The 26,110-nt window shown below is 40.0% G+C and overlaps 1 protein-coding gene across 1 annotated transcript in view; it reads right to left on the reverse strand.

Annotated features, from left to right (window-relative positions):
• Nucleotides 1-342: 342 nt before the first annotated feature.
• The window catches only part of eys (eyes shut homolog), a 251,241-nt gene continuing 225,473 nt past the window's right edge, over nt 343-26,110 (reverse strand). The window contains exons 18-21 of the mRNA XM_034185116.1: nt 5,278-5,440; nt 4,970-5,142; nt 3,409-3,570; nt 343-2,407 (exon numbers count right to left, since the gene is read on the reverse strand). Of these exons, the coding sequence (XP_034041007.1) occupies nt 1,218-2,407; nt 3,409-3,570; nt 4,970-5,142; nt 5,278-5,440 (1,688 nt within the window). The 3' untranslated portion in view covers nt 343-1,217. The remainder of the gene's footprint in view (nt 2,408-3,408; nt 3,571-4,969; nt 5,143-5,277; nt 5,441-26,110) is intronic.

A 26,110-nucleotide genomic window follows, 5' to 3' on the forward strand; every position in this document is an offset into this window, starting at 1 on the left:
ATTACGGACCTTTTAGTGAAAGGTTAAGTTCAAACATTTAGAATGAATGTAAGGAAACCTTTTCACTGAGGAAAGTGATTTAAAACCGTTCTGCTTAGGTTTTCCAGCTTTATTTTATTAACTTTTTAATAAAAATTTATGTACATTTTGGCTTGTAATATACAATAGAAATGAAGTGGACCTTTGCACTTTGTTTTTATGTACAGTTCATAATAAACCTAATTCTTTTTTATTATTGAATAGAAATGCGTTTGTATACATGTTAATAAAAAAGCACTCATGGAGAGTTAACATTGACTTTTAACAAGATTATCGACCACAGTGGAAGGCTTACAATTGGGCAGCGCAGTCTCGTTTGAGGGCCGGCACTAAAGGGGTAAAAATTACACAATTTCTCTACTTCTGGGGACAGAAGGTGACTAGAATTTGAGGTTCCTTGATGAAATTTAATTTGAAGTAGGACTTGCTCACAATGAGGAACATCAGGTTACAGGTTTAAGTTGAACGTCAACAGTTTTGGTAATTTAGCTTTTGTACACCACAAAGTTATTGTCAAGCTGTGCCTGTCATGTAGACTTTGAGCAGGAGTCTAAATGTTCAACTTTAATTCAAAATCCTTTGTTCCGCTTCATCGTGAATCTGTATAGGCAAATATTTGACTGTGCATTTTCTCCACTCAGTCATAGAAACCTGTAACTCCTGAGTTGCCATGTGTTTCTTGGTGGCTTCCCTCACATGGTCAATTGTTGAGAATTGCCTACAGCAGCATTTACCACAGAATACCTTACTGATTTTCAGTACCATACTGTGTTTCTTAATGATTAATCTAAATGACGTCCAGTGCCTTGGAAGTGTTCTTGTATCCATTGCTTGGCATATCTAAAGAAAACTGGTTGTGAAGGTGATAATTTGTACAAACAGTAATAATTAGTTTGTCCAGTTAATTATGGCCTCTGAAAATAGGAGGACTGCATAAAAATGGCTGTAATTCCTAAATTTTTAATGTGATATTTTTGTTAAAGCTGAAAGTCTGCAATATAAGCACATTTTCATTTAATTTAAACTTCATTGTGGTGTGTACAAATACTAGTGGACCAAACTCTTTCAAACCAGACTTGCAATCCAAACAGTTTAATTTACAGTTGGTGCATAAAATGATGAACTTAGAAATTTTACGTGAGATGGGTATTAAAACTATCACTCATGCTATTCTACTACTAATTGCCCTGATAAATGTTAAAACCCTCACTGGTTTTGACCATAAGAGACTGTTCTGTATCATTAAACAAATGGACATTTCTGAGATTTCCTTCAAATCCTTTTGAGAACAAGCCTGATGTCACAATTGACAGATTTCTATATAATTCAAATCCTCCAAAGTAAAGCTGCCCTCCGTAATTTAAAGCTACATAACGTTCAAAAGGGTCCACATCTTTTAAGAGCACTCCATTATTGTTGAGGAAAACTTGGATAACGGTGCTGTTTAAAGATAGTGAGACGTTGTGCCACTTGTCACAACAAAGTGTCAGATTGCTGACAGTTAGTGGCAGGGAAAGTCTTTCTCCGAGATTCACTGCAATCTTTAGATGTCCGTTTTGAAGTCCAACTGCAAGGTAGTCATCGTCTTCATGTTCTGCTTTTCCCAGCCACATGATTAAGCTGTCATTTGTGCTCGTGCAGAAGCTGAAGTAAATTTCTGTGCATCTTAAATTCCTTGTGTTGTATCTTGGATCCTGGTACTTGACATAGGAGTTTCCCACAAACTTGAGAGTATCTGTAGATATTACTGCTTCACAATACGTACCCCCCCAGCCTAAGGGGCATATGCAGTCATAGGAGCTGACACTAGTTGGTGCACACATCGACCCGTGCTTGCACATGTGGTTTACACAGGTTACGGACTGGTTACACACCAGGCCGGTCCACAGGGGTGAGCAGGTACAAGTGAAAGAGTCTGTGCCTGTCACCTTGCAGCGTCCTCCATGTTGGCAGACCTTGTAACCACAGGCTGTTCCGTCCCAGTCTCCTACGTTTTCTCCACTATGAGCCCCCCTCTCGGTCAGCTCAAACTCTTTACTGTTGAGAATCAGTTCTCTCAGGCCCCCCGTGAAGCCCATTGGCTCTGCCTCAGTTGCCTCTGAAGTGACAGAACTCAGCGTGGACACGCCTCCTATGAAGATGTCCGTTGACACATCTAGGGTTGCCATCCCTTGGGTTGTGTTCTCTCTGATCAAGTTATTGTCCAGTTGTAGGAAACCTCGGTGACCAATCCTGCCTGCCCTCACTGTGTGCCACATCCTTCCACTAGTGTCCACTTTATGAGCAGACTGCAGGATGTGGGTGCCATCACCCAGGTTGTATCGTAGCTGAACATACCTTGATGTTAATGAGAGGCAAAAGAAATCTCCTATGGGAAGAAAAAACCGTGGTAAACTTCACTGCTTTGGAATTATATTATATATAATTATTGACTTTTTTTTTTTTTTTTTTACCTCCATTGCAAAACTTATTTACACATTAATAAATCTTGTTTTTATTTTTTTAACCATTAACTGACAGTTAAGCAGTCACTCTTGTTTGTGTACAGTTTATTTCTAAAAGAAAAAAATATGGAAGAGTTCAAATTTTATTTGGTTTTATCTTTTTCTTTTGTCCATCCAGCGTTGGGAGTTACTGCCAGAAGTATTTGGAGAGAGAGTTCTCAAAAAAATTATTTGCACCACATTGGAGATAGGTTTGTAGTGCAGACAGTCGAAAAAAGTCTACACAAGAACATCTTTATGGTTTCATTAAAACTACATTGTGTTGGTGTAAAAAAAAAAAAAAAAAAAGTTACATTAAAAACAAGAAAATCACTGTCCATTTATGGACCTGAAGGTAGGTTTTCATTTTACCCACAAAACCTTCATTATGAGTCTTGTTGAGTTAGATAGCTACTGTCCTCCCTCAGTCAGTGGAGATAATAAGGGGTTGGTGTGTCCCTGCTTAGTTCATCTTTAAGACACACCTTTGAAACATTTATGTGAATTTAGGTCAAAATGGAGGACAGTCTTGTTTTTCTTGAAGTGACTGCACTTGGATGGACTTGCATGTGATAAGTTTAATTAGATGTACTGCAACATTGATTAAATTATTGGGTTAACGGAGAGTCAGCATGTGACAGACAATGGATGTCTCGGATTGCATGAACCCCAACAAAGAAGTGTTTGATGTCATAAGAGAAAAAAATAGACCAGTTTGAAGGGGACAAAATATGTATTTTCTCCATGTAATCAGGAAGGGCATCCATATTTGTGAATTCAGTTCAAATTTTTTTTTCATTATTATTTATCTTGCATTTTAATACCATTTGATCACAGCAGGATTCATCAGTATGAGGCAAACTGAAATGCATTCACATCAACTTACCAGCTCTGGCACTGAGATGCTGTGCCGTATAGACAAGGATGCCATCAGGTGATAAAGGCTGGAACTGCAGCTGGAGGACAGTCCTGTGTCTCATCCTCACAGGTGAGAAAGACATCCATGAAGACTGCTTACTGCTGAAGAATGGATCGCTGATGGTCACCACTGAAAATGGAAATGACGGTGAAGTAAGAAGGAAACTGCATGTACGAGGGCTGTCAATAAAGTAACGGTCCTTTTTATTTTTTTCAAAAACGATTTCATTCATGTTTTTACGTCAGACATGCTTGAACCCTCGTGCGCATGCGTGAGTTTTTCCACGCCTGTCGGTGACGTCATTCGCCTGTGAGCACTCCTTGTGGGAGGAGTCGTCCAGCCCCTCGTCGGAATTCCTTTGAGAAGTTGCTGAGAGACTGGCGCGTTGTTTGATCAAAATTTTTTCTAAACCTGTGAGACACATCGAAGTGGACACGGTTAGAAAAATTAAGCTGGTTTTCAGTGAAAATTTTAATGGCTGATGAGAGATTTTGAGGTGATTCTGTCGCTTTAAGGACTTTTCACGGTGCGAGACGTCGCTCAGCGCTCTTAGCCGCTGTCGCCAGCCTGTTCAAGCTGAAAACCTCCACATTTCAGGCTCTATTGATCCAGGACGTCGTGAGAGAACAGAGAAGTTTCAGAAGAAGTCGGTTTCAGCATTTTATCCGGATATTCCACTGTTAAAGGAGATTTTTTTAATGAAAGACGTGCGGGCAGATCCGCGCGTCGGGACGCAGCCGACGCGGTGCGGCAGCACAGGAAAAACACCTCCGTGTTGATAACCATTTGTAAAATCCAGGCGGCTTTTGATGGCTTTCAGTGGAGTGAGTATATGAGAAATTGTTTAACAGGCAGGACATGTTCCAACTTGTCCTTAAGGCTTTCAACAAAGGTGTTTTTCCTGTGGCGGAGCGTCGCGGCGGCTGCGTCCCGACGCGCGGACCCGTCCGCACGTCTTTCAATAAAAAAATCTCCTTTAACAGTGGAATATCCGGATAAAATGCTGAAACCGACTTCTTCTGAAACTTCTCTGTTCTCTCACGACGTCCTGGATCAATAGAGTCTGAAATGTGGAGGTTTTCAGCTTGAACAGGCTGACGACGGCGGCTGAGAGCGCTGAGCGACGTCTCGCACCGTGGGAAGTCCTTAAAGCGACAGAATCACCTCAAAATCTCTCATCAGCCGTTAAAATTTTCACTGAAAACCAGCTTAATTTTTCGAACCGTGTCCACTTCGATGTGTCTTACAGGTTTAGAAAAAATTCTGATCAAACAACACGCCAGTCTCTCAGCAACTTCTCAGACAAAGGAATTCCGACGAGGGGCTGGACGACTCCTCCCACAAGGAGTGCTCACAGGCGAATGACGTCACCGACAGGCGTGGAAAAACTCACGCATGCGCACGAGGGTTCAAGCATGTCTGACGTAAAAACATATGAATGAAATCCATATAGTTTTTGAAAAAAAGAAAAAGGACCGTTACTTTATTGACAGCCCTCGTATATCATAATACAGTGTGATAATGTGACCTTTCTCGCAGTGCAGTCCTGCAGTTCCCAGGGGGCACTTGCAGGTGTAACCATTTGGCAGAGGGATGCAGGTGGAGCCGCCTGCACAGAGAGGAGGGGGACGGTGCTCGGCATCGCACACAGACACGGTGTTGGAACAGAGTGCACCCTTCCATCCAAACGGGCACTGGCAACTACAGACAGATGAGACCGTTTGAGTACTGTGTACATGCAGAATGTTCCTGTGCTTGTCCTGTAGAGCCGATTTAAGCACGTTACTATTCTGCAGTCAAATATAACGCCAGAAATCGAAAATGATGTCTACGTACTACACAGACGAGCCTGAGTCAACACACGTGCCCCCATTTCTGCAGTGGATGTGATCGCATGGGTTGACTCCGCACTGACCCACACTGCGCCCGAAGGCTGGATGTCCAAGTGCGCTGTACTTCATGCCTATTCCTCTGCGGAACTGCACGTCAAATATGCAACCTTTAAAAACAAGCACATGAAATGGTTTATGCCCCAGGCAAACGGCGAAAGCTGGATGAAGGATAAAAAGTCAAAAATCGTCAAGGTGGATGAAAGATCCTCCACTTTTCCCATCACCAAAAAACAAACTCAAACAGAACTTAAAATGAAAAGGAAAAATGAAGCAAACGTCGACCTTGACGCCTCAAACAAAATCAAAACGAAACATTCATGATGGTTATAAAAGTGAGCACACATTCTGAATTCTCACAACATGCCTGTACCTTGTTGTACACTTTCTGTGATAGTATTTGTCCTGACAAGTACCTTTGACGAGAGCATGGCATCAGCCACGGGGAACTGTCCCTAGACGAAGGCTACTCCCAAAGACATGCAGACACAGGCCAGCCACAAACAGCTGAAATGTGTGTAGTTGTTTCATTCAGCTCGTCGAAGCTTTAGCAGGGTTGCCAACTCTCACAGCGCTGGTGTGACACTCACACTTTCAGCATCAATATCACGCACAAGCAAGAAATGTCATGCCAAAATAAAATTTTCTCCCGTTAATTTTCTGTTGGTAACTGGAGCAGACCAGACCAGGCCACAGTGCAAGGAGTTAAAGGAATGCAAGTGAAACAGCTAACATCTGCTGACGACGTTCTGTCTGCAGTATTCTCTGATCGTTGAGTCGCTGAAAACCTTGCAGCTGATACATCAACTGCATGTGAAGAGTTCAGAGAAAGTTTGAGCAAAGCTTCAAAGCTTGTTTCTGAGTCAGGCACTTTTTTTAGATGACAAGGTAACCAAATAAATAGTATCACAAATCAAATAATCTATTGTCTAATAAAACTGGGTTTTCACTATACAGACATAGCCTAATCAATGCTGACACAGTAGACTACAGACTTCAACAAGTTGCAACTAGGCCATTTAGAGGACATGTCGTACTTTATTTAATGTCTTGGTTAGCAAGTATTCATGATTGTAAGTCTATCTGTGCACTGAAAATGTATGGTTGCTGATGTATTTTATTGGTAGTTATTGGTGACGTAGAAACCAAAGAGTTTTGAACCACTGAATAAATATGAAGCAATTGTGTTGAAATGGTTCAGTGTTTGAAGCATTCTATACAATTAAATATAGTGACATCTGCTGGCCAATATTTAACATAGCATTTGCATTGAACAATTAAACAGGCACTGTTATGTATGTTAAATAATAAAGGTTCTATGTGCATCTTGAAATTTTGGCTATATTTTCGTTTAAAGACAATAATATACTTGTTATAATGTGATTGTGCCATCATAAAATACTGTATGTAATGGAAATTTAAATTGTGAAATGCTCCTCCAACTAGGGGCTGTTATAATATACAGGAAGTCCCTTTGGCTGCTCCCTTGTTTGCACTCGGGGTCGCCACAGCAAATCCAAGGTGGATCTGCATGTTGAATTGGCACAGGTTTTACACCTGATGCCCTTCCTGACGCAACTCCACGTTACATGGAGAGATGTGGCAGGGGTGGGATTTGAACCCGGAACCTTCTGAACTGAAACCAAGCACATGGGGCTCCAAAGGTTTTTATTTAAAAACCACAAACTTTCAGTGGTCTTAGACTTGAGTCTTTTCCTGCTCTCCAGTTTTGGGGAGAAGACTCACACGGCACAGAAGTTGGTATCATATTAAGACATTCGCCCTATTGACATATCCCATAATCCCTTGCACGCCAGAGAGTCCACATGACAGTTGTAAATGAATATTATACGACAAAAATGTAATTTTTTATGCTTTTCGTCATGTTAATAAGAGACTGCATGCATGATACCCTGAAAACTTGCTAAAACAATTATAACAATGCGTGTCTGCTACATTTAATCTGTGTGGAATTTAATAAACAGAAACCGAATTTCAGACATATTATATACGTATATTTGTCTGGAACAAAGAGGACAAACAGTGTTGTAAAGAACAATAATCAAGACATTAAAGAGCAAACTTCTCATTCCCCCAGAACGACATGATCAAGAAGCGAGCGTATTGAAAATAACAGAGAGACAGCCTGTGATTCTCTCATGCTTACATAAAAACAAACGCAATAACAATGTCTATAAACCCAGAGAATATATTCATGAGAGTTTTAGGCACAATATAAATGTTGCAATGTTAATGGTGTTGTCCGTGTGCAGCGGTTAAAGTACAGCCCGATCAGAGCATCTCAATGCAGTTCTCAATATTACTGAGATCTCGCAGTATGGTGACCTCTTCGAAGTTTTGCAGGATTTGAAACATCAATAGGGCGAATATTTTGTCCAACTTGTGAAGAGTTGGATAAACGGCTGCCTCCCTATTTCTCCTTGCAAATTCGCTGCAGAAAATGGTTCTGGGGAGCATTAGCATGGCTAACCAGGACCGTCTTGACCCCCAGCCATTTTAAGCATTTTTCTTTATTTGCCTCTCACATGCCTGTAGATGAGCTTGCTGAAATATTTTGGAAAAGAAAGAAGGATGGATGTGGAGAAGAAAAGAATCAAACTGAGTTTCCCTTCTATTATTATTTTTATTAATAAAGGACTGTTTTTTGTTAATTAGGATTAGGGTTACCAAATTGAGACTGCGCTATGCAGGCGCAGTCTCACTCCAGCCGAGGTCCCAAAGTTGGCAACCCTGACTTTAGTTATTGATTCGTTCAGATATTGCCAACCTTCGTCCAATATGTCAGAGTTGGGAGGTTGGACGAAAGTCAAACTACACACTATCATTAGAAAAATTAAGCAAACGATAAGAAACTGGCAGGAACAACAGCAAAACGAAATGCGGGTGAATTGAGGTTGTCGTCGGTATTCTTTCAAATTTTTCAACAGTTTAAAATTCCGACAAAGCACCAGCTGCAGGAATGAAGCTGAATGAAGGTTAAACAATGCCTCTGAAAGTTAACTAAAGTCCATATTTCTTGTTTCGTTTGGGCATCGTTGTCCTTCATTAGTGCTGTGTGACCAGGGCTTAAGTTTCACAGAAGGTGGCGTTTCAGGTGATAAATATTCTTATAAGAACAGTGCCAGCTCCAGAGGATTTGTTTCTTTGTGGGGTTGGGTAAGGCCACCTATATGTCATGATGAGCTGACAAAAGTCTGCAATAAATAATGTGTTTTTGATGTCAGATTTTCATGCTGTACTGCACTTTTTTTTTCTGAAATACGTGGCACCGGATATGAATGCATAAATCAGATCGCTCATTTGAGTCTATGACATGAAAATATGTGACGCAGTGTTATGGCTAAATCATTATAACAGTTACCTCAACAAAGTTGAGGTAATTTTTAAAGTTAGTGTTTTTTTGTTGTTTTTTTTTAATTGTACAATATGCAACTTTTAAAATTAGATATTTGAATTTAAAAAATAACCTTTCTGAGAGGACACAAATGTAAATTTTGAAGTACTTACAGAACACATTCTAATGACACAATCAGGATAATAACTGCTTTTGTTTTTTTGGGGGGATGGGGGCTATTTTTTATGCTTTCTGAATGGTGAACTGTTTGACACGTTTTTCTCAGTTTTGCCACATTTTGCATTGTGGATATAAGAAGTGCAAGTAACATAACTGGTAAAAACGGCCAATAAAAACACGTGAATTTTTAAAACGGATGAGTAAAAATGTATTTTAAATTTAAAAATGGAGAGATAAATGATGAAATGAGCTGATAAATTTAAAATTTAATTTAGAAAACTGTCATATGGACACTTTCCTGATAAATAATGTTGTGTTGTCAGGGATTAATTATGAATGTGAGATAGGGGAAATGATGAAACAAGACTGTTTATTATATCAGGATGGTTTTCAGCAAATAAGCTTTAAATGAATGAAATCACTTGATCATTTATCACTCTGTTTTTGTATTTCACATGCATTTTCATCATCTCTCTTTTAATTATTTAATTTTTGTTGCTCTCACCCCTCATGTCTTTAATGGATTTGTTTGTTACAGAAAAGATCCATTTCTGTCACAGCAGCATACAACACAAACATGGTAATGAAATATATATATGTATGTGTGTTTGTGTGTTGCAGACATAAACGCAGCTCCTATATGCCACTTCCACAGTAATTCTTGACACATTTTGGTATAAGATCAAGAATACCTGAAAGAGGGCAGAAGGATGTTAGTCAGCTAACAGAGGTACAGAAGGGCATCATGAGACTTAGATCCTGGATGGATAAGAAGTACAACAAGATGTCCATAACTGAGGCCCTGGAAGCTGCCAAACAAAGGCTCAACGCTTGGGCTGCTCAGCTGAAGAGATACACTAGAGAATCAGAGGCCAAGAAAATAAACAGCCTGTTCTTCAATGACCCATCCAGGGTGAAAGAGGAAAAACAGTAGCACAAGAACAGACCTGCCCACAAGTGAGACTGAGCAATACTGGAAGAACATCTGGGAGAAAGACAACACCAATGCCAAGTGGCTGGTAGGTTCCTAAAGCCCCTTACCCATAAAGTTGCATATGCTGCATATCTAATACGCAGGAATGTCTGCGTCAGTTGCGTGCAGCAGGGGAGAAGCTTGGCTCCAACAGACTGCCTGGACATGCAAATGGGGTTGATAAATTGGAAAAGCCAGAATATATTATTTCTAGGAGTTAATGGACTTTATTTCTGATTTCACTTCTGGTTTATCATTTTTTCATGTGCCGCGCTGTGGGTGTGTGCTCTGATGTGTGTGCTCTGATGTGTGTTCTAATTTATCTTTCTTCTTGTGCAGCACTGCAGGTGTGCACTCTGATCTCTTCTAGTTTTTCTTTCTGTGACATGCGCGCGATCCATCCATGAGTGGGCATGAAGATGTCCTCCGGGAGTACTTATACTGGATGTGGATACGTTCTCTCGCTGGCGATCGGTCTGTGAGGAGTTAATGAACTTTATTTAACACAATTGTGAGAGAACTTGAGGAGGTGCAAGTGCCGAGGAGTTGCAGCCAGGCCAAAGTTGCAGGCTGTGCAAATATGAAACAGAGACAGTCCAGCACATAGTAGCAGGATGCAAGATGCAAGTTGGGACAGTGTACACTGAGAAGCACAACCAAGTGTCGGGAATTATGTATAGGAACATCTGTGCTGCATACAGATTAGAGGATTAGATGTCACCAAGTCCCAATAGGAGATGCCACAAAAGGTGGTTGAGAACGATAGGGCTAAGGTCCTGGACTTCAAATTCCAGACAGACAGGCAGCTGCTGGCCAACCAATCAGACATAGTGGTGGTTGGCAAGGGAAAGAACACCGCAGTTGTGATTGATGTGGCAATCCCAGCTGACAGCAGCATGAGAAAGGATCATGAGAAAATAGAGAAGTAACAAGAGCTGAAGGAGCAAAGAAAATTTTGAACTGTTCAAAATCCCTGGCATGCATTAATTTTGTGAACTAGACGTCAACATTACGCAATCTATTTGAAAACACTGTCACTGCAAGTCAGTGTGTCTCACTGCCATAGCGCACTGCATCTGAATGATCATGATGAGATGTTACATTCACAATAAACAATAATTTTACAGATACATTATCAAACTCATAAGAAGGAAAGAAAATGCAACTGTTTACCAAGCCATTACAATATGTATATGATAAATGATTACCTTGGAGATGATTCCAAATGCTTTCTCCACCTCATGAAGCACATGAGAAAAGCTGCAGCTGTAGATACTGTCTCTGAGGTCCACTGTGGCGACAGTGGACCTCAGTCTGCAGTTCATCTCCACCTTAAAGACACTAACCACCCTTTTGAGGACAAGGAAGTTAAAATCTTAGCCAGAGAGAAGAAATGGTTTGAGAGAGGGGTCAAGGAGGCATTCTTTGTGAAACAGTTGAAACCCAGCCTTAACTGGGGAGGGGGTCTGAGACACGCTTTGTCCCCTGTTTACAATGGGGTACTCGGGTCAAAGCAGTTTCAGTCTTTTGTTCATGGTAATGAGTCATTCACGTCATCAGGAGAGTCGTCAAGGGAGCCGGCAGGAGAGGCGTCCGTCCCATCATTAGGAGGGACAGCTGCCCTGTCATTAGGAGGGTGCTAACTAGTGCACAATAGGTGCTAATTAGAGCTATTGTTTAGTCACTAGCCTATAGCAGTCTGCCTCTCGGTAGGAGGGGTCTGGTTAGTTTTAAAACTCCAGCTTTTGTGGCTTCTGTTTATTCTTCTCTACAAGAGTCAAGACAGAAGTCAGATTACCAGAGCAAGAATTTTAGCTGAGGAAGCTTCTGCGATTTGAAGCAAAACATCCTCGCGTCAAGCAACCCAGTCCAGTCAAAGATTCAAGCTTCTCTACTATAACTAAGGATCCCTTAACCCACAAGTATCTGTCGGTGTGTTGTTGAGCTCCTTGCATTGGTTTGCAAGTCTGTGCTCATAAGTGAATGGGAGGCATCACTGTAAAGCACTTTGATGATGAAAGCTATGTAAATGCAGTCAGCCTATTTATGATTCATGAAAATAATGTACAAGGTGCAAAAAGTATCAGACCTTATTTTATCCCACGGAAACAAATGCAGCATGCGAGATGTCATGAGGTGAAAGGAACCTTCTTGCACATGCTTGAATTTTTTTCTCATCTGCAGTGCACACCAGACAGAGCACCAAGCCAAAGAGTCAACACATTGTTTGCTCCTCCGTTGGATGACAGAACGACTTGAGGTGGGGACTTTTGACAGAGGATTTGGACATGCGGGAAACTCAGTCAGGCTTTCTTAGCCAAACACAGCACTTCTGTAATTTGTCCTGATATGGCTCTCTCTGATTTTTGGCTGTTCAAATCACCACTAAAAGGGGCTCGATTTGAGTCACAAGAAGATTTCGTGCAGAACACGATGACCCAGCCGGACACCATTTCAAAGAGGACTACCAGATATGCTTCTATCAATGGCAGAACTGTTGGCAGAAGTGTGTGTGTGTGTGTGCGTGTGTGTGTGTGTGTGTGTGTGTGTGTGTGTGTGTGTGTGTGTGTGTGTGTGTGTGTGTGTGTGTGTGTGTGTGTGTGTGTGTGTGTGTGTGTGTGTGTAAGAGAGTAGGAAGTCTGACGAATCACAGGAGTGTTTGCAGCCACAAAAGTTTGAATCAGCTAACCAGAATGTGCTGCTGCGGGACTTCCAGACACAGTTGCTTCTCCCCCGCAGTCAGCTACTTTGGCACAAATTTTGCTGACACTCTCTGCATGCCCAAATCCACTGTTAAAATGGAACCTCTGCTAATCCCCGCATCCCCCACAAGTTAGACTGCATGGTAACGCTAAAGTCATCCTTAACCAAAGTCCATATTCTGTCAAACACTTGGTCATTTCAGCTTGTGAATGGCCTTAAGTCGTTACGTTATGATAATCCCATGGAGGGACATTACATGTCTGTACTCGTTGGCTTGGTGCTCGTGACTGGTGTTCGCCGTCGATGCAAAAAATTCATGTATGCACAAGAAGGTGAAAACCCTGCGTACAATGTGCACAGCCTTTAAAATGATTTCACATCAGATGTAAGTACCACCAGTTGGTTATGTTTTTACTTAATATCACAATAAGAATATCTCTGCAACCCAGCTCACATCCATGATGTCTGAGTTGTAAATCCAAATGTTGTTCCCTCTCATGATGCATATTTGCTTTTTTTTTTTGCTTTCATGATTAAATTTTGTCAAGACAATATTTACTTTGACTTGTGCCAGCATATGAATGGGCCTTCTATAATTATAAGGTGTGTCCAATGACTGAGCATCCAGATATAACTCCTCCTCCCCCTCCCAAACCCTCCATCAACAGTGGATGCAGAGAAAATGTCAGGCTCATTACTGAATATTCATGGGGTGATGCCGTTTCCTTGGCACCCTGAAGTGATGCTGGTGTTTGTGCAAAATATAGACTGCTGAACAGCCTGGTTTGGAGGTGCATAATAAGAGCTGGTCATTTTTGTTTATTATTTGTTTGTGCATAGACAGACTATTGTCATGGAATGAAAAAGACAGTGAAGCTATGGTGAGTAAATACCCTTCTCAGATAAAGCAGACTGTGGCATGTACAGAGTGACAACCAATAATCAGTCATTTCATATAACATAACTCATGACCATTATTATTTTCCTTTAAAATTGTTTACCTCTGCCAATAAAGTTATGCTTTGGTTTGTGTCCATACTATAAGTAAGTAAAGGAAGGAAGGAATTTTCACAGAAACTAGTGAAAGGGTTTGAACTATAAATAACTACACTCACACAGTACTCTAATGGTTCTTTGCATATGTGTGTAGTGTATAAGTAAAGTCATTTTTCTCCTGTCTGGATCAAACTTGAAATGGTTGAAGGTCAGACATGGGTGGTTTTCTTCTTTTTAGAGAAGCACTGGTTAAAGGCACAGAGCAAGGTCAAATGTTAATGTCAAAGAAATAGGTATCGATCATACTTACATATAGTGTCATTTCACATCATAGTAGTGGCTTAGGTGTCTTTGTTAGCAAGGAAGGGTTTATTGTGGATTGAGTGGATGTCCTGATTGCAGTAATTGAGAAGCTTGAGTGAGGAGTTGGTGATTGTCTCGATCAAGCCTAAGATCCAGGCTTTCAATCACTACCTTGACGCGCCCATCAGAAGTGTGTGTGTGTGTGTACGTGGCGTAACTGTCGAAACGTACATATGCTGACAGTCAAATTGGTTCTAAGCCTTTGAGATCAAGAGATGATTAGAAAGAGCTTATGGAGCCATGAGGTCCTTTGGTGATGCTGATACCGTTGCGGAAGAATGAAGGTTATGAAGTAAGTCATTGAAAAACACTTAAATCTTGAATGTGACAGGATTTGGCCCATTCAGGGTCTTGGTCAGGGTCTGATCATCTTTCCCGAGTTCTGTTCTTGATTATCCGTTATAGTTTCTGTTTATCTTCTCTTCTGTGTTTTATCATCTGGTTATGTTCCTTTAGTTTTTGGTTGCTTTCTCGGTTTATTATTTATTCTCTGTTGTGTTATCTGTTTTGCTTTATCTGTCGTCCATAGCCTCTGGTTTTGTTTTCTGTTCATCATTTATTTTCTAGTTAGTCATTAGTCTGCCTGCCACTTTGTTATTATTTATTGTATCACCTTTTATTCTGTAGTCTTCATCCGTTCCGTTCTAGGTTTGTCCACCCTGCATTTGTTTTCAGCATGTAGTCATTAGTGTATCTGTTTTGTTTTGATCATATGTTATAATATGCATATGTCGTGGATATGAATGAGCGAAGCTCGTCAGCATCTCACCATACCATTTAGGTCTTTCAGACTTTATTTTGACTAAATGCTTTAGGGGAGCATTAGCATGGCTAAAACCTTTCAGCTTCTGGGGCACAGAGCCCCCCCCCACCACCTTTTTAAGCATTTCTATTTATTTGCCTCTCACATGCCTGGAAAAGCTCCTCGCCATCTAACCATGTCCTTTAGGTCCTTCAGACTTTTTTCAGTAGAATGGTTCTTGGGAGCATGAGCATGACAAAAACCTTTCAGCTTCAAGCAGGAGCTCTGCCCCCCCAGACCCCGCCTTTTTAAGCATTTTCCTTTTTTTGCTTTTCAGCTGACCCCTCCCCCCCCAATTACAGCACTCTTTACCCCCTGCCACTTTAAGCATTTTTCTTTAATGTAGATGTAAATTAATATTCAAAGTTTTCAGCGAGTTGACAGCAGGGCTGTACAACATGGTACAATATGGGCAAATTATTGTATTTCAATATTGTCATATAAATTGTCATGTAAATGTCACTTATATACATGTTGTCCATATTCTTGGGCCACGTAGGTGGGTAGGGAGAGTTCCAGTGGGATAAAAAGCTTTACAATCTACCATCCCTGGTTCTCAAGACCAGGCACCTAAGTGGCTTTACTTTCTCTTTTTTTTTAAAGATATTTAGGTGTACCTTAGTATTCACTAGTAGAGTTCAACCTTAGATTTGGAATGTATAATAGAAGATATATCTTAGTGAACTGTCATATCAATATGATATACGATATGACTATGATTTGACACAAAGTACATGAACAGTGAAAATTAAATATTCTTAAACAAAATGGTAATAATACCACACTCATTTTGCACTCATCATAAGTTTAGGATACTGTGCCCTCCAAAAGTATTGGAACACTTGGAATTTCACACATTTTAATTTGTTTATGCCATTTTAAATACAATAAATATAAAAAATAAAGAGTAAAAAATTCTAAAATGATCTTCCTCAAAGTCAAACTGAAAGCAAATCTCTAAAACTTGAAAAACCTGTAAATAATAATCAGTTTTATTGACAGTTTTCTTTAGACAAGTCAGGGGATGGAAACATGAACATTTCCAAGTCACTGAATATGTGTTGGACTTTATTTACATCAATTATGAAGAAATACAAAAGTTTCTTTCACCAAAACATCAAATCTAGGCTTTCATCTCAAATGTTCAGATTGCAGCTGAACTTTCAGGTCTTCTTTTTAAGAAAATCCTCCTCTACACCACTTCATCAGGAAGCTGGGTTTTATATTTTTAATTAATTTATATCAAGTTGTAGAGATTTGCTTTCAGTTTGAGTTAAGGAAGATAATTTTAGAAAAAAAATGTTTTTGAAATGGAATAAACAAATTAAAATGTGTGAAATACCAAGGTCAGTTTCAGTTTGTAACAGGGGTCAAAAGTTAAAGTTGCTGCATTAATTTTGCTCCAGCTGTATTTGTGCTGAATTTGATGTTTGTATCACCATTTGAAGGATTGTTTCAGTTATCTGCTGCACTAATAAGTCAACAGACCATGAACCAGCTGTTAGCTTAAACATGTTTATATAAGGCAACCCGAATTAAAGAAGAAATGCTGCTTTTAACAACCTGGACCTCATTTCTGGCATCAAATATGATCGTTTACTCATCAATATAAGTTTGGTGAGATTAGAAGTCCATAGTTCAAATGACGTGTTCAGTTCAACTCTGAAGCAAACATTTTTCTTCTTCTAAGGTGGATTACAACTTTTTGTGGTACACAGCACAAACTACTGGACAGGAGGAACCTAGCAGTCAATGTGACTCACTGATTTCAAAATGCAGGTCTTTCAACCAGACGTGTGGTGCCTTGACATGTCAATCACCTGTGTCCAATCAGATTTCAGGGGAGTCCAGTGAAACCCCGGCCTCCGCTCTAGCTCCACCCATGACTAAAAATTTGGCACTTCCTGTTTGAGTGTGAGCTTGCCACTGAGTTCCTGTGAGATTCCATGGGATCTCATCTGTCAATCCAGGAAGTGTTTGACATTTGAACATTTCCTCTTTTACTGTGGATTTGAATTTTGGCACTTCCTGTTTAGGATGCCCTGTAACATGAGTGACCTTCGCTCCACTGCGCGAGGCTTCGCTCATATTATCTGTGTTTGCTACCAGTGAGTTCCAGTTTAGTCTTGGCTTTTCATTTTTTTCTCATTGTGTTTGCACTCTGCCTTTCACTGTAGTCATGAGTTTTTCCTTTTATACTTTAGCCATGTGGTGAGTTCTGTCTTAGTTAAGTTTCTGCATTTTGTTTTCTGTGGTATTCAGTTCTTTTTGTCTTGGTTGGTTGTAGGTGGGGTCACTTGCACTCACTGTCTGTCTTCCCTGTCTTGTCTGGCCACGCCCCTTCCAGAACCTTCCTCGCACCTGCTTCACATTGTGCCCTGATTACTCCCCTTGTATTTAAGCCCTCATTTTCTGTCTGTCCCCTGCCAGTTTGTCGACCTTGTTTCACATCCTCGCATCCTTGTTTTTGTCTTGTTTGCCTCGTACTTTTGACCTTGCTTGTTTCCTTCGATCTCTGCCACGCTGTGAATCTTACCCCTGCCTGTTTTGTACTACAAATTTCTCTGCCTCATTTCTCTTTATGTTTCTTATATGGAAATAGCAATTCAGATATTTTGAATCAGCAATGTGGAATCTGTATTAGGAAATACTGAAAAAATATTATGTCTGGGTGTGGCAATGTGCCCTAAATTGGAGTTGCCCTGGAGTTGTTTCAGTGTCATCATTGGGAGAAATACTGGACAAAAAGCTTTCCAAGTTGATGTTTGAATCCTATGCTATTGTGAATGAAAGCAACTGATAATGGGCTATCCCTGCCTCAACATTATGCAGCAGCGCGTTTTCTTACCAGTTGGCATTATGACCCCGGGATATTTCAGGACCAATGTGTAACCAAATAAGAAACAAAATAAATAGAGACGGACCGATTTGACTAAAATATACTCACTATTCTGGCTTTCTATAGAACAACCTTCAAGTAACCTGAAAATATAGATTTTCGGACCTTTGTATGCGGCCTTTAAATATGAAATTCATAATTTGATATGGATCCACATTCCTGAGGCAGTCAGGTGTATGGTGTTTTAAACAAAATAAATTTGCTTTTTCAATTGATTTGGAACATTAAAGCCAACCACTGTCTAATCATTTCATCGTCTGCTCTTTTAATGCTAAAATCAGTAAGCAATGAAACAGTTCAAAGGAGAATGAACTTACATCTGATACATAATACATTTATTTGGGTGATTCTTAGACTACGGGCACTTATTATGTCCTTTGATCATATTGTATGAAAAACTGAAAAAAAGGGGAAATTTCACACTTTTATAGTTATCTTTACAATGAAAGTGTGTTAAGAAATTTGTTCTAGTAGTCTATGATGACTTTTTCACCTTTTTTCAGCATCATTATATGCAAATATTGCCGTTTTGTGCTTGTCCCACACCCAGACTTTTGATCTTCAATGATAAAAATGAATGGTAAAGAAATGTTTTTTCTAATGTTTTAAAATATCTCTGAATAAAATATCAGTAAAATAATCAAAACATAATTGGGGTATTCAATGTCATACAACTGTTGTGATTTTTTTAAACAAAATGTAGTTGTCCCACACTATTGCCGTAATTTCCACCACAACACTGTAATGTCCCTTTAAACAGTTTGTATGAAAGATTGTTTGGGTAGTTTCTATGGAGATAAACAGTGACATCAGAGCACATGTATAAAGCGCCAAATCACAACAAACAGTTGCCCCAAGGCGCTTTATATTGTAAGGCAATGGTGTGGTGGAAATTACATTTACAAGGCCAATAGTGCCCGTAGTTAAAGAATCACCCATTTATTTTGTTCATTATTCATTATTACTTACCTGTTGTTTATAAATCAAAACACTGTGATTGCAGTTTGTTCACTTGTGTTGTATTATGTCTCAACACCAATGGGTGCAAATTAGGGGTGCAAAAATAACACCTTGAAACTTGGGGGAAAAAAACCTGCAATGTTTTAATGCAATTTTTATAACTGCTAGGTGTGTGCCATATATATATATATATACAGAAGCCCCGTGTACACCGCCAACCCGTTCACATCTCTAACCGTTTTTCCCCACTCGACGACACACCCGCCGAGGATCAAACTCTGGTTATTGGCGACTCTGTTTTGAGAAATGTGAAGTTAGCGACACCAGCAACCATAGTCAATTGTCTTCCGGGGGCCAGAGCAGGCGACATTGAAGGAAATTTGAAACTGCTGGCTAAGGCTAAGCGTAAATTTGGTAAGATTGTAATTCACATCGGCAGTAATGACACCCGGTTACGCCAATCGGAGGTCACTAAAATTAACATTAAATCGGTGTGTAACTTTGCAAAAACAATGTCGGACTCTGTAGTTTTCTCTGGGCCCCTCCCCAATCGGACCGGGAGTGACATGTTTAGCCGCATGTTCTCCTTGAATTGCTGGCTGTCTGAGTGGTGTCCAAAAAATGAGGTGGGCTTCATAGATAATTGGCAAAGCTTCTGGGGAAAACCTGGTCTTGTTAGGAGAGACGACATCCATCCCACTTTGGATGGAGCAGCTCTCATTTCTAGAAATCTGGCCAATTTTCTTAAATCCTCCAAACCGTGACTATCCAGGGTTGGGACCAGGAAGCAGAGTTGTAGTCTTACACACCTCTCTGCAGCTTCTCTCCCCCTGCCATCCCCTCATTACCCCATCCCCGTAGAGACGGTGCCTGCTCCCAGACTACCAATAACCAGCAAAAATCTATTTAAGCATAAAAATTCAAAAAGAAAAAATAATATAGCACCTTCAACTGCACCACAGACTAAAACAGTTAAATGTGGTCTATTAAACATTAGGTCTCTCTCTTCTAAATCCCTGTTGGTAAATGATATAATAATTGATCAACATATTGATTTATTCTGCCTAACAGAAACCTGGTTACAGCAGGATGAATATGTTAGTTTAAATGAGTCAACACCCCCGAGTCACACTAACTGTCAGAATGCTCGTAGCATGGGCCGGGGCGGAGGATTAGCAGCAATCTTCCATTCCAGCTTATTAATTAATCAAAAACCCAGACAGAGCTTTAATTCATTTGAAAGCTTGTCTCTTAGTCTTGTCCATCCAAATTGGAAGTCCCAAAAACCAGTTTTATTTGTTATTATCTATCGTCCACCTGGTCGTTACTGTGAGTTTCTCTGTGAATTTTCAGACCTTTTGTCTGACTTAGTGCTTAGCTCAGATAAGATAATTATAGTGGGCGATTTTAACATCCACACAGATGCTGAGAATGACAGCCTCAACACTGAATTTAATCTATTATTAGACTCTATTGGCTTTGATCAAAAAGTAAATGAGTCCACCCACCACTTTAATCATATCTTAGATCTTGTTCTGACTTATGGTATGGAAATAGAAGACTTAACAGTATTCCCTGAAAACTCCCTTCTGTCTGATCATTTCTTAATAACATTTACATTTACTCTGATGGACTACCCAGCAGTAGGGAATAAGTTTCATTACACTAGAAATCTTTCAGAAAGCGCTGTAACTAGGTTTAAGGATATGATTCCTTCTTTATGTTCTCTAATGCCATATACCAACACAGTGCAGAGTAGCTACCTAAACTCTGTAAGGGAGATAGAGTATCTCGTCAATAGTTTTACATCCTCATTGAAGACAACTTTGGATGCTGTAGCTCCTCTGAAAAAGAGAGCTTTAAATCAGAAGTGTCTGACTCCGTGGTAAAACTCGCAAACTCGTAGCTTAAAGCAGATAACCCGTAAGTTGGAGAGGAAATGGCGTCTCACTAATTTAGAAGATCTTCACTTAGCCTGGAAAAAGAGTCTGTTGCTCTATAAAAAAGCCCTCCGTAAAGCTAGGACATCTTTCTACTCATCACTAATTGAAGAAAATAAGAACAACCCCAGGTTTCTTTTCAGCACTGTAGCCAGGCTGACAAAGAGTCAGAGCTCTATTGAGCTGAGTATTCCATTAACTTTAACTAGTAATGACTTCATGACTTTCTTTGCTAACAAAATTTTAACTATTAGAGAAAAAATTACTCATAACCATCCCAAAGACGTATCGTTATCTTTGGCTGCTTTCAGTGATGCCGGTATTTGGTTAGACTCTTTCTCTCCGATTGTAAATATGATCAATCTATCTTTGTTAGTTGGCTATGTACCACAGGCTTTTAAGGTGGCAGTAATTAAACCATTACTTAAAAAGCCATCACTTGACCCAGCTATCTTAGCTAATTATAGGCCAATCTCCAACCTTCCTTTTCTCTCAAAAATTCTTGAAAGGGTAGTTGTAAAACAGCTAACTGATCATTTGCAGAGGAATGGTCTATTTGAAGAGTTTCAGTCAGGTTTTAGAATTCATCATAGTACAGAAACAGCATTAGTGAAGGTTACAAATGATCTTCTTATGGCCTCGGACAGTGGACTCATCTCTGTGCTTGTTCTGTTAGACCTCAGTGCTGCTTTTGATACTGTTGACCATAAAATTTTATTACAGAGATTAGAGCATGCCATAGGTATTAAAGGCACTGCGCTGCGGTGGTTTGAATCATATTTGTCTAATAGATTACAATTTGTTCATGTAAATGGGGAATCTTCTTCACAGACTAAAGTTAATTATGGAGTTCCACAAGGTTCTGTGCTCGGACCAATTTTATTCACTTTATACATGCTTCCCTTAGGCAGTATTATTAGACGGTATTGCTTAAATTTTCATTGTTACGCAGATGATACCCAGCTTTATCTATCCATGAAGCCAGAGGACACACACCAATTAGCTAAACTGCAGGATTGTCTTACAGACATAAAGACATGGATGACCTCTAATTTCCTGCTTTTAAACTCAGATAAAACTGAAGTTATTGTACTTGGCCCCACAAATCTTAGAAACATGGTGTCTAACCAGATCCTTACTCTGGATGGCATTACCCTGACCTCTAGTAATACTGTGAGAAATCTTGGAGTCATTTTTGATCAGGATATGTCATTCAAAGCGCATATTAAACAAATATGTAGGACTGCTTTTTTGCATTTACGCAATATCTCTAAAATCAGAAAGGTCTTGTCTCAGAGTGATGCTGAAAAACTAATTCATGCATTTATTTCCTCTAGGCTGGACTATTGTAATTCATTATTATCAGGTTGTCCTAAAAGTTCCCTAAAAAGCCTTCAGTTAATTCAAAATGCTGCAGCTAGAGTACTGACGGGGACTAGAAGGAGAGAGCATATCTCACCCATATTGGCCTCTCTTCATTGGCTTCCTGTTAATTCTAGAATAGAATTTAAAATTCTTCTTCTTACTTATAAGGTTTTGAATAATCAGGTCCCATCTTATCTTAGGGACCTTGTAGTACCATATCACCCCAATAGAGCGCTTCGCTCTCAGACTGCAGGCTTACTTGTAGTTCCTAGGGTTTGTAAGAGTAGAATGGGAGGCAGAGCCTTCAGCTTTCAGGCTCCTCTCCTGTGGAACCAGCTCCCAATTCGGATCAGGGAGACAGACACCCTCTCTACTTTTAAGATTAGGCTTAAAACTTTCCTTTTTGCTAAAGCTTATAGTTAGGGCTGGATCAGGTGACCCTGAACCATCCCTTAGTTATGCTGCTATAGACGTAGACTGCTGGGGGGTTCCCATGATGCACTGTTTCTTTCTCTTTTTGCTCTGTATGCACCACTCTGCATTTAATCATTAGTAATCGATCTCTGCTCCCCTCCACAGCATGTCTTTTTCCTGGTTCTCTCCCTCAGCCCCAACCAGTCCCAGCAGAAGACTGCCCCTCCCTGAGCCTGGTTCTGCTGGAGGTTTCTTCCTGTTAAAAGGGAGTTTTTCCTTCCCACTGTAGCCAAGTGCTTGCTCACAGGGGGTCGTTTTGACCGTTGGGGTTTTACATAATTATTGTATGGCCTTGCCTTACAATATAAAGCGCCTTGGGGCAACTGTTTGTTGTGATTTGGCGCTATATAAAAAAATTGATTGATTGATTGATTGATATATAAAACAAAAACCTTGAGGTCTGAAATATTGACTATTGTATGAAGAAAGCTGACAGGAATGTATCTTGATCTGTACTAGATCATCACCTTGAAGCCGATATTGAAGACCGAATGGTCCCCCCTAAAAATCGTCCGCCCTGCCTTCACTGTGCATGAGTCATCAGCCACGGGTCACGGATTATCACCTTGTTTCTGCTTAAGACTGCGCTGCAGTCATTAGCTATCTCAGCAATAGATACCTGAAACTTTTGTACAACAATCATTTCCACATAAATTCAGCATTATTTCATCATAAAAGACGGAGGAAGCGATCAGAGCGATGCGGCTACACGGGCTGCTAGTTGTTGCATTCACTGGACGTCCATCATTTCAAAGTGTCACGGAATATTCCCTCATTTCTGCTTAAAATGGCCTAGTTTCTGCTTAAAACTGACTTCAGAATGATTTCAGAGGTTTTACATTGTCATCTGATGGCTAATAGTCCCATTAATCCATTTGATCGCTTTGGGTGAAGAAACTCTGTCTCAGACATGCTGCTGTGGTCCGAAATGAGGCATGCGCAGTGAAGGCAGGGCAGACCGTTCAGTCTGCGACACCGGGATTCGTATGAAACCGTCAGTGAGGTGCATCATTACATTCCTTGTCAAAATCAGCTGGAATACTTGGAAACATTTGTTTTAGACAGGTGGTGCAAAGCTTTCTAAATATTACAAAACAACCTTTGCCAGGATATTTGCAGGATAGAAAAGTCCTAATGCACACATTGTATACATTCTTAAGGGCCCCTTCACACATAACATGATTGAAGCCAACTGGCACATGAAAGAGGAATTGCGTGCCACTTGTGAAAAATCTGAGCCGCCTCAAATGCCTCATGCAGCTATTGCCTGAAGGATATATTGTTTTATTTGAATGTGTTTTAAAATATGTATTAACCAATTGTGGTTCTTTCTCTATTCAGAATCAGTTTACTGTTTTATCCTTTATTGAGCTAAGAATATATTGTGTTGTTTGAGTGTATTAAAATGTTTTGAAGTGATCATTTACATTTTAATAGAGCTTGTTGCTATAGAAAGAAACATTAATCATATGCGCATAATGATTAACAAATATTAATGCTCATTAAACATGTAAACAATAGCTAAGGTTAATCACGTGATATCCAAATGTTTAAATACATTTTGAGTTATTTTGTTTGAATGCTGTTTTTCAAATGTGCAAACATTCTTGTGATGTAACTTGCTGACAGTTCTTCAGTTAGCAGTTGCCCAAAAACCTCATCAGAAGACTTCACAGTGCGGGTGGGCAGGACCTTCAGTTAGCAGTTGTTGCCCGAAAACCTTATCAGAAGACTTCACAGCGTGTGTAGGCAGGACCATGCCACGAAATAGAGGGATCAAGACCACCCAGATGAAGGACAACGCCTAAGATTTGCAGAAAAACATTGTAGTAGCATAGGGTATAAATACAAAGCCAGCCCACTGTTCGGGGTTCCTCCTTGCTGTCAGCTTGCTGGAACACCAGATTGCTGGTTGGAAGCTTGCGGCTCCTGGGACCCTCAGAACTTCTGGGTATGTTTTTGTTTATCTCACTCATTATGTAAAACTTAAATTCTGTCAAAATTTGTGACATTTAAATCCTGTTCAATAAATCTTTGAGTGGTGGACTAGCCCTCAGAGTAAATTTTGTTCATATTTAAATGACTGGTTAATACGTTCTTTCAAATCAACAGACGCGTGGGATAAGAGAGGCAGGGGGGGGGGGGCGAGGTCACTGGAGACCCCTGAAATATCCCAAGACGCCACAACCATTTGCACACAGCAGTTTCCAAACGACAGCAAGTGCCCTACGAGTACCCATTTGACCCCTCTCTCGGCAGGTGTTGGCCAAATTCCAGGCCACACACAAACATCCAACAGCACTCACTAGGCACTTAGAAAAAGCGGGGCTATTCGCACTCCCAGCAGGAGAGTAGAGAGCAGATGACCACATTCGAGCTGTCTGTGAAAATTGTATAAGTGCAACACGGCATAACCCCCCCAAACACACACACACACACACACACACACACACACACACACACACACACACACACACACACACACACACACACACACACACACACACGTCTCCCGTCTGTAAATCCGTGCCATCACTTTCAAACAAAAGCTCAGAAGTTTCATTTTTGGACGGATGAGTTTCATTTCCCTCTGTCTGTCAGTCATCAGGATGTTTCTGCTCATTCTAAAATGTACGTCACAGGCCGAAAAATGCAGAGAATTGCCCAGTGAGACTTTTTACGGAAATGCACGAGCTAACGCTCAGACTGAGAGCAATAAAAGACATCAGCGATCACTAATTATTAGCACGTGTGCAGAGAGACTTACAATCATGAGTACTTTTATGTTGTCTTGCGAACTGGGATGTTAAAAACGTGCGACATGTCCTTTAAATCCTCGGTTTACATTCATGTCCTGTTGTATTTTAGCCCATATTTGCACATGTAATGAACATCATGTTTCTCCCCACTTTCCCAGTGTTCAAAAATGGCATAAAATTGTATAAGTCCAATCATAGCTGTTAGTAATTTTCCATAATCCATCTGGCATCCACTATCAATCCAGCAGGAAGCAGCCATGCCTATGAGATATACATAGGCAAAACAAAGTTGTTTTTCAATGGGATAAGGAGCAGGGTCGGACTGGGAACAGATTTCGTCCCTGGCATTTTTCCTCTGGACCAGCCCACTATTGGCCCGACGAATCCACCCCCAAACACGCACACCCACCCGTCCATACCGAACCCCCAATGAACAAATACTATACACCTAAACACCATGAACACACACCTAAACACACACTTTCACTGTCATTTCACCTTGATCATAGTACAAAACGCAGACCCAGCGCCACGAGGGGGCGTCCTGATAACATTAAAGGCGATTACATATTTTGACGAAATTACAAGTTTAAATGACTATATATATATATATATATATATATATATATATATATATATAAAACATCATGAGGTTTATGTCACAGAAATCCTACTTTATGATCACACTGCAGTCATTGTTAAATTATTTCCTTTTGCATTTATAATAAACACTTGTATTTATTTAGTGTTTGTTTTTCTGGTTGAAATAACATATAAATAATCTACCAGACTTCAAAAAATATACAAGTTTCCATGTTATTTTATTTGTCTAAAAATAAATGTCTGAGGTTCCTTATGTTAAACAAGAAATTATCTAATCTGAAATAACAGGTGGTTTTAATACAGATGAAAAGTTTCTAAAGAACCATTTATTGATTTATTTACCTATTTTAATTACAAGTGTTCTAAACTTTTTTAACAGTAATCAGAAATTTTGAGGTAACAACAACA

The sequence above is a fragment of the Thalassophryne amazonica genome, chromosome 13 (genome assembly GCF_902500255.1).
Source record: "Thalassophryne amazonica chromosome 13, fThaAma1.1, whole genome shotgun sequence".
Taxonomy (NCBI): domain Eukaryota; kingdom Metazoa; phylum Chordata; class Actinopteri; order Batrachoidiformes; family Batrachoididae; genus Thalassophryne; species Thalassophryne amazonica.